We start from the raw sequence: 15492 nt of genomic DNA, 5'->3' as shown, positions 1-15492 counted from the left end.
CAGTCACTAAAATACTGTGCTACCTAGTGTTTCACTAGTCTTGCCTAGGGCAACAGACTCAAATCAAAGTTTATTTTTCATGTGTGCCGAATACAACAGGTACCTTACAGTGAAGTGCTTACTTACAGGCTCTAACCAATAGTGCAAAAAAGGTATTAGGTGAACAAAAGGTAGGTAAAGAAATAAAACAACAGTGAAAAGATAGCTATGTACAGTAGCGAGGTTATAAAAGTAGCGAGGCTACATACAGACACCGGTTAGTCAGGCTGATTGAGGTAGTATGTAAATGTAGATATGGTTAAAGTGACTATGCATAAATGATGAACAGAGTAGAGGTCGACCGATTAATCGGAATGGACGATTAATTAGGGCCGATTTCAAGTTTTCATAGCAATCGGATATCGGTATTTTTGGACACCGATTTTGCCTGTTTTTTTTTTCTTCTTTAAAAAAAATCTTAAATCTTAATTTAACTAGGCAAGTCAGTTAAGAACACGTTCTTATTTTCAATGACAGCCTAGAAACGGTGGGTGAACTGCGGCCTAGGAGCGGTGGGTTAACTGCCTCGTTCAGGGGCAGAACGACAGATTTTCACATTGTCAGCTCGGGGGATCCAATCTTGCAACCTTACAGTTAACAAGTCCTTGTGCACTCCACAAGGAGACTGTTACGCGAATGCAGTAAGCCAAGGTAAGTTGCTAGCCAGCATTAAGCTTATCTTATAAAAAACAATCAATCATAATCACTAGATAAAATTAACTACACATGGTTGATGTTATTACTAGATATTATCTAGCGTGTCCTGCGTTGCATATAATCTGACTGAGCATACATACATACATACATACATACATACATACATACATACATACAAGTATCTAAGTATCTGACTGAGCAGTGGTAGGCAGAAGCAGGCGTGTAAACATGCATTCAAACAGCACTTTCGTGCGTTTTGCCAGCAGCTCTTCGTTGTGCGTCAAGCATTGAGCTGTTTATGACTTCAAGCCTATCATCTCCCGAGATGAGGCTGGTGTAACCGAAGTGAAAAGGCTAGCTAGTTAGCGCGCGCAAATAGCGTTTCAAACGCCACTTGCTCTGCATGGGTAACGCTGCTTCGAGGGTGGCTGTTGTCGTTGTCTTCCTGGTTCGAGCCCAGGGAGGAGAGGGACGGAAGATATACTGTTACACTGGCTATACTAAAGTGCCTATAAGAACATCCAATAGTCAAAGTTTAATGGAATACAAATGGTATAGAGGGAAATAGTCCTATAATTCCTATAATAACTACAACCTAAAACTTCTTACCTGGGAATATTGAAGACTCGTGTTAAAAGGAACCATCAGCTTTCATATGTTCTCATGCTCTGAGCAAGGAACTGAAATGTTAGCTTTCTTACATGGCACATATTGCACTTTTACTTCTCCAACACTTTGTTTTTGCATTATTTAAACCAAATTGAACATGTTTCATTATTTATTTGAGGCTAAATTGATTTTAATGATGTATTATATTAAGTTAAAATAAGTGTTCATTCAGTATTGTTGTAATTGTCATTATTACAAATAAATAAATAAAATTGGCCGATTAATCGGTATCAGCTTTTTTGGTCCTCCAATAATCGGTATTGAAAAATCAGAATGGGTCGACCTCTAGAACAGAGAGTAGCAGTAGCGTAAAAGAGGGGTTGGCGGGTGGTGGGTGGGACACGATGCAGATAGCCCGGTTAGCCAACATGCGGGAGCACTGGTTGGTCGGCCCAATTGAGGTAGTATGTACATGAATGTATAGTTAAAGTTACTATGCATATATGATAAACAAAGAGTAGCAGCTATTCATAAAATATGAATATCTTCTGCTGGTTCTAATGCTAATTTGATAACTAAGCTCTCTAGGAAAAGTAGTTACTTTAGAAATTGTGTCACTTTTCCCTCAAAGACTGGAACAAAAAATACATGTGCCATCCTTGCATAAAAATATCTCTATAACCTCTGGAATTTTAAAGGTTCACTCATCACAACTAATTCTAATGCGATGTGAAAATGAACTATTAAACATATTAAGCAATTAAACCTAGCCTCAGTAATATGACTGAATCCATTATGATACTCTGAGGCACTGGGGCATATCACTGCATCAAAGGCACATTTACAGGCCGTACGCTCCAGTGCACAAGTCCGAAAAGGTATAGTTACTGAAAATGTTTGTGTGGACTTGTCCAGCTGTGTTTGGCCCTGCACACATCCCGTAAATCTCAAATAACGGACCACTTTTGTGCGCAGACATGCACGGATCAGGACACATCTTGAAATTCCAGTGCATTCCTTTGACGTCAGTTGCAACACATCTCCTTCCACATCCGCCCACGTCTCTCCCATGAATGTCAGTATATGGCCGTGCACTTGCTAACTTCCGGCGCCGACAGAGATGGCCGCCTCGCTTCGCGTTCCTAGGAAACTATGCAGTATTTTGTTTTTTTACGTGTTATTTCTTACATTGGTACCCCAGGTAATCTTAGGTTTCATTACATACAGTCGGGAGGAACTACTGAATATAAGAGCAACATCAACTCACCATCATTACGACCAGGAATATGACTTTCCCGAAGCGGATCCCGTGTTATGCCTTCCACCCAGGACAATGGATCGGATCCCAGCCAGCGACCCAAAACAACTACGCTGTAAAAGGGGCAAACAAAGCGGTCTTCTGGTCAGGCTCCGGAGACCGGCACATCACACACCACTCCCTAGCATACTACTCGCCAATGTCCAGTCTCTTGACAACAAGGTTGATGAAATCCGAGCAAGGGTAGCATTCCAGAGAGACAGAGACTGCAACGTTCTTTGCTTCACGGAAACATGGCTCACTTGAGAGACTCTATCGGAGTCGGTGCAGCCAGCTGGTTTCTTCACGCATCGCGCCGACAGAAAAAGCATATTTCTGGTAAGAAGAGGGGCGGGGGGGGGGGGGGGGGGGGGGGTATGCCTTATGATTAACGAGACGTGGTGTGATCATAACAACATACAGGAACTCAAGTCCTTCTGTTCACCTGAATTCTTCACAATCAAATGTTGACCCCATTATCTACCAAGGGAATTCTCTTTGATTATAATCACAGCCGTATATGTTTACTCTATGTAAACTGGAAACCACATATCCTGAGGCTGCATTCACTGTAGCTGGGGATTTTAACAAGGCTAATCTGAAAACAAGACTCCCTAAATTGTATCAGCATATCGATTGAGCAACCAGGGCTGGTAAAACCCTGGATGATTGTTATTCTAACTTCTGCAACGCATCTAAGGCCCTCCCCCGCCCTCCTTCCGGAAAAGCTGACCACGACTCCATTTTGTTGCTTCCAGCCTACAGACAGAGACTAAAACAAGAAGCTCCCGCGCTCAGGTCTGTTCAACGCTGGTCCGACCAATTTGATTCGACGCTTCAAGACTGATTCGATCACGTGGATTGGGATATGTTCCGCATTGCGTCCAACAACAACATTGACGAATATGCTGATTCGGTGAGCGAGTTCATTAGAAAGTGCATCGGCGATGTTATACCCACAGCAACAATTAAAACATTCCCAAACCAGAAACCGTGGATTGATGGCAGCATTCTGGCGAAACTGAAAGCGCGAACCACTGCTTTTAACCAGGGCAAGGTGACCGGAAACATGACCGAATACAAACAGTGTAGCTATTCCCTCTGCAAGGCAATCAAACAAGCTAAGCATCAGTATAGAGACAAAGTAGAGTCGCAATTCAACGGCTCAGACACAAGAGGTATGTGGCAGGGTCTACAGTCAATCACGGATTACAAAGCGAAAACTAGCCCCGTCGCGGACCAGAATGTCTTGCTCCCAGACAGACTAACTAACTTTTTTGCTCGCTTTGAGGACAATAGGGTGCCACTTACATGGCCCGCTACCAAAACCTGCGGACTCTCCTTCACTGCAGCCGACGTGAGTAAAACATTTAAACGTGTTAACCTTCGCAAGGCTGCAGGCCCAGACGGCATCTCCAGCCGCGTCCTTAGAGCATGCGCAGACCAGCTGGCTGGTGTGTTTATGGACATATTCAATCAATCCTTATCCCAGTCTGCTGTTCCCACATGCTTCAAGAGGGCCACCATTGTCCCTGTTCCCAAGAAAGATAAGGTAACTGAGCTAAACCACTACCGCCCCGTAGCACTCACTTCCATCATCATGAAGTGCATTGAGAGACTAGTCAAGGACCATATCACCTCCACCCTACCTGACACCCTAGACCCATTCCAATTTGCTTACCGCCCCAATAGGTCCACAGACGACGCAATCGCAACCACACTGCACACTGCCCTAACCCATCTGGACAAGAGGAATACCTATGTGAGAATGCTGTTCATCAACTACAGCTCAGCATTTAACACCATAGTACCCTCCAAACTCGTCATCAAGCTCGAGACCCTGGGTTTCGACCCCGCCCTGTGCAACTGGGTACTGGACTTCCTGACGGGCCGCCCCCAGGTGGTGAGGGTAGATAACAACATCTGCACCCCGCTGATCCTCAACACTGGTGCGTTCTGAGCCCTCTCCTGTACTTCCTGTTCACCCACTGTAGCTACAGGCATGAGGACTAAAGTAGGAAACAGAATGTTTGCCAAAGTGTGTACCAAGCTCATGGTTACTGTCATTTTCAGTAAAACAGTCAATAGTCAAAACAGTGAATAACCAAGCTCATGGTTACTGTTATTTTCAATAAAACAGTCAACCGCAGAGACAATTACTGTTCCAACAAAGTACAGCAATCAGTGATTAACGGAACTACGAGGGCTATAGCAGCCACTCTAGACCAGGTGGGTGGAATTCAATGTCTGTTTTCATTCTACTTTTCTAGACTCAAATATATAACTTGAAACATGTAATAGGGCCATATATGCACTTTGTTTTCCAAGGACCAGGAGTAATAAACCTAGTGTTACACAGAAACCACTTCTCCAAAAATACTTCTTTGTATGTGTCACGACTTCCACCGAAGGTCATTCCTCTCCCTGTTCAGGAGGCGCTCGGGCGTCGCAGGCCTACTAGCCATCACCGATCCATGTTTCCTTTTGTTTGTTTTGTTTTTGGTTCTTCCACACCTGGTTTCAATTGCCTTAATTTCTGTGTGTCTATATTTACCCTGTTGCCTGCCTAGGTTTGTGCAGGATTGTTTTATTTTGTGATGTAGCTCGGTGAGGTTGTGCCCAATTTTTGTGTTTCACGCATTTAATAAGAGTGTGTTAATTAGGAGATTTTCCCATGATGTCAAGCAGAGGCACTGAGTTTGAAGGTAGACCTTGAAATACATCCACAGGTACACCTCCAATTTTATGGAACTTTCTAAGCTGTTTAAAGGCACAGTCAACTTAGTATATGTAAACTTCTGACCCAATGGAATTGTGATACAGTGAATTATAAGTGAAATAATCTTCCTGTAAACAATTGTTGGAAAAATTACTTGTGTCATGCACAAAGTAGATGTCCTAACCAACTCGCCAAAACTATAGTTTGTTAACAAGAAATTTGTGGAGTGGTTGAAAAACGAGTTTTAATGACTCCATCCTAAGTGTATGTAAACTTCAACTGTACATATCATTAGTGTTGTTCATATGTACAAACGTTCCAACAGAAATAAAAATCATCTGAGACAGCATCTTGTTCTCACTGATTTATAGACAAAGTTAGCTAGCTTGGCTACACTCATATGAATGAGAAAATCTCACTTGTTTTTCACTTGGTCAAAACACTTAAATTATACATCAAAATAACCAGAAAAACTCATCAGTTTAGATAAACATGCTATCTATAGAAACCATACTTATAATTGTTACAAACCTGAAAACAGGATAAATAAGTAGACACAGAGATATGGCTTCTTTTCACTGGGCTTCACTTGCAACACATGAGGTAGAAAGGCTGTGGCATTTGAGAATTTACGTGATGTGCACCATCCGGAAATTTCCTGAACTGTACTAATGCATAATTGGGATTTTACTATCCCAGAAATTCCTGTATCACGCAAGTGTTCTGGGATGTGTGGATCTCTACAGGAGTCTGCACACTAGCATTGGGAAATTCCCACCCAACACCATGCACCTCAAATTTCACAGGAATATAACAGATCCAATTTCACCCAGTAACTCTGCTTTTCATACAGGCTGTGCTGGAGGGAGGTGAGGGAGGGAGGGTGCTCTCAGAGAAGAGGGGTGGCTCAACTTGAGTGACACAACAACCATTAACAGGTGTCATCACATCACTTAGTTCCACAGATTATGGGACTGGCCCTAACTGCAGAACCACAATCATAGTGTCCCCCCACTCAGGTGCAGCTTGTTCTATCCAGTTTATTTGCACACCTTAAAGTCTTTGCATATACACACAGATTGTACATGCATGTTAAAATGAGGCAATAGCAGTGCCACACCTTCCTTGGATTATCCGCTTGTGAGGTACGGTACTACATGAAGACTTTCCAGGATGTGGTCGGACAAACAGAGCAACAGGCGTCCTCTGGGTATCTGTAATGAGAGAGAGCAAAGGTGCCATAATTACATTTTTAATCACATATCTTTAATTAGTTTCAGTGGGACAGTGGATCTGGTTTCAGAGAAAAGATTCATCCACCAATGTCAAATGCAGATATTATCCCGTGCTTTGATTGTCGTCATTTAGATACAACATAAAAATAACACTAACAATAAGAGAAAAATACATTCTGCATTTAATTATGTAATTTAACAGTATCCACCTATGTTTTAAAGAACAGAATATTGATATTTTGCAACTGAGACAACGATGTTGACCTGATAGCAATATGAATGTTTTTTTTATTGAATGTGAATTGGTGTTGCTTCCCAAGGGCATGTTCATATAGCAAAGAACGAAAATATGGCCTGTCACTTTAAGATGGTTAAATCTGCCTGTCATGTCCTACACTCCCGCCTACATGGTATAAAGCAGCCTATCAGCTCACAGCGCACGTGACGAGCGTTCTATGCGATGACCTCATCCCTGGAGTGGGATGACGTCAAATTCAAGATGGATGGAATCACGACTACCACACACTCAACATAATTCTGATATAAAGTCTTTAGTGTGCTGCGTGGAAACAGAACGAATACATAGGGGTAAGTTTAGAAAGCCATGAAACTACTTTGGTTGAGATTGTCTTGCGCTAGTGCACCACATTGGACTCTTGTTTGGAGAAAAGCTTTTTTTCCTGACGTAACTCTGAGGTGGTTTCTTCGTCTTTTCTAAACCCCACGAGTAACTGCTCTGTGTCTGCTCCTGTAGATGCTGCGTCTGCGCTTTAACTAACCAGGGAGAAAATACAGTAGTGGGTGTGTGCGCACACAGTGACCACACACTCGTTTCTCGAGCACTGTGGTTTTATTCTGTTTCTTTACGTTTCCCTTTCGGAAACATTAACACAAAGTGATTACGTGATTTCACCACCAGCAACGGTAACAAACAGACCATATACCGCGTCATTGTTTTAGATGTAATTAACCTATTTAGTCCATCACGGAGAGGATACTTGGCAGAGTTCTTAAACCAGTTTCGGCTGAATATTTGTGTCATCAGGAATTTTAGCCACGTCTCGCTTATTATCTAATGCTTGCTCCCCCTGGCTTTTCCTCAGACACATTCTATGGGCGCAGCGTTCTAAACTTTTCTGGCATGGAATGTACCAAACATGTTTGTGTAATCATATGGAATTGATAGCTGTGTGCAATGGAATGAACGCTGGCTGCGTTTCTTCTAAATATGCCCCCCGCCATGTCTTCTGATTAAAGACATGATGTAATCTAAATAGAACCTATAAATGCGCATGCGTCATGTTATTTGCGCTCATAGCACAGAAAGATACACCAACCTACCAGTTGCTGATCTAAAAAAGATTGGATAGTCTAATTCAGTACTCTTCATGATTTACAGAATACGTGTTTTGGTATTCTAAAATTGAAAACGAAGGATTTACAAACTAGGCAAATTTTCACTAATAAATTGTTGGCACAGACTGCATAGCAAAATACCTCTTACCGAAAAAAAAAATCAGGCTTCTGGCAAACAGTTGTGTCAAGTCTTTGGCCAATTTGTCGCAAATTTGCAGCAATCTCATATTTTCACATGCATATGGGTTTTGTGGCAGACTGTTGCGGTAAATTTGCGGCAATTTGTGAACTTCTGGCGATCAATTCTGTGAAACTTGTGATGAACTTTCTGATTGCTGCAAACTCAGTATGAATATGCAAATTAGATAATTTCCCAAATAAATTGTTTATTTAATATTTTATGTAGCTACAACACATACATGGAGAGAAATGTGAACACTATGGGTGAGGATGTTGACCTTAGGATGTTTAAAGGGGCAACTACAGAATTATTTACATGAGCCAAGTGATAACTGAGCAATAGATTTCAACCAATGGAAGTTTCAAATCATTAACAAAATCTAAATAATTAAAACCAAACTAAATCATACCCTGTTCAGGACTATTGCCTTTTTGAGTGAACTTTGGAGATGGCGGCTTTGTGGAAGTCCTTCGTCCAAAGCTTGAATGCATGTACTGAACCATTCAGAAAACACCAAACAAACAATCATTCATCATTAAGGTTGTTGGAATTTTCAGAGGGTTTTGTGATGAATCTGATTCAATGAACGCACATTTAGCTATATTCTGCGACAACACTCAAATTTAAACATCAAATTTATAATTTGTAATGCTTGTTACCTAATCGTTTTCACAGTTTTCACTCTGCCAAAACACCCTTAGTTTGTCTAAATAACATTAGCCGTTTTCCACTCACTAAGTCGCACTAGAGGACTTGTTAGTTGCCACGTCTTGACACTCGCTCACATTATGCTGGACTTATCCCACTGGCTGGGTCAAATATCTATAATGTATTTTTTAGTGTTGCATTGCGCAGGGGCTTTGCTGACATGCATCTAAAAAATTGGTTGAGTTTGCCCCACCAAGATTTACATGCTAAAATCAGCACTGCCATAACCCAACCTTAATAACCCAGTACCAACGACCCAACCTTGCTGTTTTTACAGAAAACAACCCAACTATTGACCCAATGCCTGCAACCCAGCAATTGGGTCATCCAAACAACCCAGCATTTTGTAAAGTGTAACTAACATCTCAAAGTCATGCATGCAAGAAGTCTTAGCCTGTCTGGTGCACAAATATTTCTCTGTCCTCAGTTTGATTGAAGGCCTCAATCTGTATTTTTGCCTTGTAACTTATTGTTTCTAGAACAAGAGAAGGAACGGCATGATCAAGATGAGTTAGCTTCAGCTAGTTTGAAGCAATGAAACATCTGATTGTTACAAAGAATGAATGTATGGGCTACATTTGAGAATACATGCATTTGCTTACCTTATCAATCTTAAAGACAATACTAATTTATCACTCAAAAAAAGTGTTATGAGTGATTGCATCGCAAACATATTTCCAGGGTGTTGATGCATCCTCCTCTCTGCCTCTTCAACACCACTGGTCAGGGAAGGGTATCCATCTGCAAAAGTAAATGTTGCATTATTGTCAAATCGACTCGTATTGTTGCCACCTTAGCAGTTGTGCTAACTAACATGCTACTGAACTGTGACACTAGCATATTGGCATGCATATTGGTATTAAGACACCCAAAAATATAAATGTTTAGGCAAATCATTAGTTAGATAGTTTAGCTACCTATCACATTAATTGTGCAAAAATAGGAAAGCTAACGTTAGCTAGCTCAGCACTAGCCAGTCAGTGGCACTGAGATTGAAACTCGTATCAACAAAATGTGTTTCACTCTATCCCATAAAACATGACATTGCTAAGTAGGTGTCATTTTACCAAATAAAATGTTGACGTTTATTTACTAGGAAGTTTAATTAATAAGTTAGACACTCACAGGACAACTTTGGTAGCTAGCTAAGATAGCTTGGTTTCCATTTTTCAACAGATGTTTCTAATCCCGTTGATTACTGGTCTTGGAACTTTTTTTGCAACAAGTTATGCCACAGATTCAAATTGAATCTTGAGAGAATTGTCTACCAGAAATTTTTTTTTGGCGAACTCTTTACCACTTGTGGCAATAAATATTAATGCTGCCAAAGTTTTGCCACAGATTCACCATTAGGTGCAAACATTTGCAAACCACTGGCAACATTTTGTGGCACAACATTTCGTTTTCAGAAAATTTGCCACACACGTGTGCAAGTTTCTGAAACATTGTCACACCTGTATGTCATAAGAAATGGGCATAATGTTATTAGATTCTTATACTTTTTGCAACTTTTCTACTGTTATTTACTTCTTTAGGTAGATTTATTTGACACATGGTGTGTTTGATTTTATGTATTTCCTAAATGTTTAGGTAACTCCTTCCTTAATTTTTTTTCCTGAAAAATGTTAGTCAAACTAAGGGTCTTTAAAATTAAAATCCTCATTTTTTTCTTGCCTTTCAGTCAGAATGGAGAGTCTGGTGCACTATAGTAATCCCTCCCATGGCCTCTCGGTCCTGGGGATGCTTAATGAGCAGCGCCTGAAGGGGCAGCTCTGTGACACAGTCTTGGTTGTCGGGGATCAGAGGTACCAAGCCCACAGGAGTGTGCTTGCTGCCAGCAGTGAGTATTTCCAATCCCTGTTCACACGGAGGCTGTCTGACACCCACAAAGTGATACAGTTGGACTTCTGTGAGCCTGAGGCCTTTGAGGTAGTGCTGAATTACATATACTCATCCTCCCTCTTCGTGGACAGAGGCAGCCTGGCAGCCATCCAGGAGATGGGATACAGTCTAGGAATCCCCTTTCTAACCAACATCATGTCAACAAGGCCGCATGTGTCCTACTGCGTCTCCAGAAAAAGGTTGTCCTTCTCAGAGGAAGATGACAACGACAGCCAGCCGAGGAGTGTCATTATGCGCCAGAACCGAGGTGGTGATTCTCCCGGCCCCAGTCGCTACAGTTCAAATTATCAAGGAGAGCCCTCAGGACAGAGGAATCCAAATGAATCAGCCAGGAACACTGCATCCAATCCCAGAAAATCAGCTGAAGCAACTAGTGAGGGTTCTGATAGCAAGTCCATCAGTTCATATGCCTCCATCTTAAAGGGGAAGACATCATCACGCACAGGGTCATCAGTAAGGCCCCAGCTCACCTCCTCAGTCTCCTTCAGTGAATCTCCAACAGTCATGTTACAGACTGAGTCTGATCTAAGCACTAAAGAAGAGGAGGAGGAGCAGAGGCTCTACAGACCCAAATCAACATTTCAGGGCTCGGCAGGGGAGCCTAGCCAGACCATTGACAGGAGTGGCCCACTCATAAAAAGCCTGCTGCGCAGGTCATTATCCATGGACAGTCCCGTCCCAGTCTTCTCCCCAACACTGGAGCTCAATAAGCTGCAAGGTCGAGAACAGTCTGTTGTTAAGATGGTGGCAAAGACAGAGGAAGGGACTCAGATTGAGCACAAACACAGTGTGAAAGTGGTTCCGCCACTTCTTCTCAGGTCAAGGCACCACAGTAGGTATGATGATGAAGAAGAAACTCAGGGAGAGGTGTTCCATGTGAAGACAGAACCTAGCAGCCCATTGTCTGACCCCTCAGAGATCATTAGAATCACAGTAGGGGATTCTCTACCAGTAAACCTAAAAGACATTGAAATGAATTTTGACCAAGGCTCTACTAAACCATGTTATAATCTCCCTGGAAAGAGAAAGGTGAGAAGAGACAACAGAAGGTACCCATTCAAAAAGTCCAAAGGTGTGAACAAACATGATTTACCACGTGAAGATGAAAATAACATGTCAGAATCTGTACCTCACAACTCCAACATGGACGACAATGATGGAGACTGGACTGATGAGCCCAGGCAGAGCAAGATGTTTAAATGCTGGAACTGTTTAAAAGTGTTCAGATCCAAAGCTGGACTGCACCGCCATGTTAACATGTATCACAACCCAGATAAGCCATATGCTTGTGACATCTGCCACAAACGCTTCCACACCAACTTCAAAGTCTGGACCCACTGCCAAACCCAGCACGGAGTGGTACAAAACCCTGCTTCATCCTCCAGCTCATTCCAGCTGGATGAAAAGTTTCAGAGGAAGCTGATTGATATTGTGCGAGAGAGAGAAATAAAGAAAGCCTTGCTCATGAAGCTGAGGAGGAATAAGCAGGGTTCGCAGTCTCAGGTGTTTGCCAAAAAAGGTGGCCTGAGGTCCAGGTCAAATTTGATATGCCCTTACTGTGGGAAAACATTTTTGTTTCTGTCTCAGTTCAAGCAGCATTTGAAGACACACCCTGCAGAGAGAGCCAACCAAGAGACTGAGATAGAGAGCGGTCTCTGCCAAAAGGACCAGGACCAGCCCGGTCAGAGAGAGAACACAGACACAGAAGTTTACTCCTGCAGGCTCTGCAATGAGAAGCTGTCCTCTCACTTTGAGCAGGGAGACCATGAGAGGGGCTGTCGACATGCAACCGTGTGCCCTTACTGTGGCCTCCGATTCTCCAGCCCAGCGGTTAAAAAAGAGCACGAAGCACACTGCAAGTACAAGAAACTGACCTGCCTGGAGTGCATGCGGACCTTCAAGTCCTCCTTTAGCATATGGAGACACCAGGTGGAGGTTCACAACCACAACATTATGACTGTTAAGGAACAGCTGAGCCATCAGGAGGAGATCAATGGGGAAGTATCTGACCACCTCGGAAGGCCGCTCCATACACAGGAGTCTGTGGGAGCGGGGAGCTTCAGAGAGGACATCATCTACAGTGACTCTTCAGGTCCGCCTATGTTCGACTCAGAGGATTCTTCATCATTCGTGCCAGAGGACTTGAGTGTTAGCCAGCATAAGAACGACCATCATGGCGAGCTGACAGTGAAGGAGGAGCCCATTGAGGAGGCTGTGAGCGAGAGGGAGGACATGACATCTGGGGCCTCCATTGAGCCCGAGGAGCCAGGTGTTTGGCCATGTGAAAAATGTGGCAAGCTCTTCGGTGGCCACAAAGATCTGGAGCGCCACCAGGAGCTGCTGTGCCACATCAAACCCTTCATCTGTCACATCTGCAATAAGGCTTTCAGGACCAACTTTCGTCTTTGGAGCCACTTCCAGTCCCACATGTCCACCTCCGATGAACCTGGAGTGAGAGAGGTCGATGATAGGCGCCCTTCGTCTCCCTCCCCCTCACCACCACTTGCGGTCACACAAGCAACTGGACGTCCTGCCCCACAAGTTTCTCCACCTAAACCAATGGAGGCAGAGCCAGTGGTAGCTAAATCTGTGGTAACAAAATCTGTGGTAACTAAGGAGGAGGAGAAGCCTGTAAGCTCGTCGTCAATGCCCAGGACCAAGAGGCCGGAGATGGACAGATCATACAGTAGCCCCCTACCCAAGACGGATAGTGTGGATAATCCTCTCACCCCTCAGGAATCAGAAACCTTTTTTTACCATGCTCCCACTCTCTCTGCCCTCACGTTTAAGAGGCAGTACATGTGTAAGCTCTGCCACAGAACATTCAAAACTGCCTTTAGTCTTTGGAGCCATGAGCAGAGCCATAGCCACATTTGAATGTGTCTCACTCGGACAGCTGTGCTGTTTTGAGCCTCTGAGATGATACTTTATGCTCACAGCATCGTAAAATATCAAATACAACTCTGTCTACGCAAGAAAGATTTTGAATGTATCTATTGCTGTTGGTAGTTTGCTTTCCTTCATGTTATATTTTCCAGTGGCCATGTGTGTTGGTGTGAAAGTGAATGTGTGCAATGAATTGCTATTTGCCTCGTCATCAGCTCCTTACAAATGTTACTTGGCTTTTGACATCGTTAGTACTGCGTAAATATATTTCAGATAACCACCTTTGACTCATCCTTACCTATTAAAACTCTTTTGATTTAGGAATTGCTGTACTATACAATTAAAGATCAGTTAAGTGCTTTCGCTTAAATTGTGAATTTGTGTTGATTGATGCGTGATATATGAATATGATATTAGTGGCCTCAGGCATCATGTTTATTGATATGCACTTTGCAATTCTGTTCACTATTAACGTCGCGCATATTGGTCAAATTACATCGATTAATTATTGTTATATGAATCTTTATTTTAGATCCTCTGCATCCCATTAACATTTCAGCTATAATCTGTTTTGTACCATAAAATTATAGTTTTCATATTGACTATTCATATGAATTCTTCTTTATTCAGATTTTGTCATTGCCTTGGTGATATTTTGTGTAGATTATACAAGTAAACAAAACCAAAGAGGAGATAGATTAGCAAGGGGATAAGAACTGGAAAAACGTGCAGTATTTTAACTGACACTTTTTGTAGATTCTGAGAAAATAAATAATCTTTATTTCTATTTTAATTTTAGATATCACACAATAAATTACAGATCATCATGAATGGATTATTGTGTAAAAAACAAGGAAAATATGTACTTTATTGGGAAAGGAGTTTTGTTTACCTTCTGGGCGTGGTGTATGATAGATTTTGTTGTAGTTTTTTTCATGATTAATTTGGTACAAAAATACAAAAGAAACTTGTATAGTAATACATACAGAAGAATGAATTTGAATGACCAAAGACATGGGTATTGTATCACTGCTCTGTGACAGCTCAATACCAGTATGATGAAGTCTGAAATAGTTTGTATGATAATTACATAAGTAATCGTGTGAATTGATAGCATGGTCTTAGCATATGCATCCTGAGACAATTGACAAATGTTCTGTTAAAACTAAGCACAATAAATCGTTGCAGATTAACTACTTTTTTTTACATGGATATTTTGAATGATTTACAACCAAGAGCCAATAAAGGTTTAAAAAATGTAAGAACGTGAAAGCAAGACTTGCCCTAGGGGAAAAGTGGGATTTGGAAAATAGTTCCTTTATAACAGTCCAATGTTTTTGGGTTGCTGTGATTGTGATGGCTTGTTAATTACAGTACATCTGGAAAAGAGGATTTAATTATTGATGATAAATGTTTTTATCAGTTGTACACTGATACTGTAATAACCACAGATATTGATATTCAGATTTGAAAGATGTAACTTTTTGATGTTTAACTTCTGTGGTTAGGTTAAAACAATCTATTTATATTTGTGCTCTGAATTTTTCTGGAAGATCTTAAAGAAATTGAGTTCAAAGAAATTGAATATAATTTTGTGTATATGGCAGTGTTTGTATAACCTTTAATTTTGTTTCTATAATTAGTTTGTTTATAAAAATACATATCTTTAGTATTATTCTGCTATTTCTGCAATAATGCATATTTGTATGGGTTGCATTATTGTTGCTTTACATAAAAGGCAGCCATTTTGTGTTTTTTCTACAGTTTTTGTGCTTGAATTCTTTCTGTAATAAAGAGTGATATTGCGGTAGCTGCCTTGGTATTGAGTGTGTATACTGTTTGGATTGCGTTAATAAGAAACTAACACCCTTGAATAATGTGAAGGTTTTCAGGAGAAGTTGGT

General features: G+C 41.6%; 1 protein-coding gene and 1 long non-coding RNA gene across 2 annotated transcripts; one reads left to right on the top strand and one right to left on the bottom strand.

Moving 5' to 3' along the window:
- Nucleotides 1-6347: 6347 nt before the first annotated feature.
- Nucleotides 6348-10003, bottom strand: LOC110533659 (uncharacterized). The gene is made up of 3 exons (XR_002475008.3): nt 9927-10003; nt 9404-9542; nt 6348-6535 (listed from the first exon to the last, which is right to left on the bottom strand). It is a non-coding gene; the product is annotated as an uncharacterized LOC110533659 (long non-coding RNA).
- On the top strand, nt 6996-15399 carry LOC110533656 (zinc finger and BTB domain-containing protein 21). Its single transcript, XM_021618085.3, has 2 exons — nt 6996-7144; nt 10483-15399. The coding sequence occupies exons 1-2, from the start codon at nt 7039-7041 to the stop codon at nt 13578-13580; spliced, it is 3204 nt and encodes a 1067-aa protein (XP_021473760.3). The 5' UTR covers nt 6996-7038; the 3' UTR covers nt 13581-15399.
- The last annotated feature ends 93 nt before the right edge of the window (nt 15400-15492 follow it).

The sequence above is a fragment of the Oncorhynchus mykiss genome, chromosome 10 (assembly GCF_057628025.1).
Source record: "Oncorhynchus mykiss isolate SJ-2025 chromosome 10, ASM5762802v1, whole genome shotgun sequence".
In the NCBI taxonomy this organism is placed as follows: domain Eukaryota; kingdom Metazoa; phylum Chordata; class Actinopteri; order Salmoniformes; family Salmonidae; genus Oncorhynchus; species Oncorhynchus mykiss.
The sequence above is the reverse complement of the archived record's forward strand: the minus strand, read 5'-3'. Positions and strand labels throughout refer to the sequence as shown.

Coding starts and splice junctions, on each gene's coding strand:
- LOC110533656 (XM_021618085.3), top strand. CDS start 7,039: ATGACGTCAAATTCAAGATGGATGGAATCACGACTACCACACACTCAA. Junction 7,145..10,482: donor AACAGAACGAATACATAGGG/GTAAGTTTAGAA, acceptor CTTGCCTTTCAG/TCAGAATGGAGAGTCTGGTG.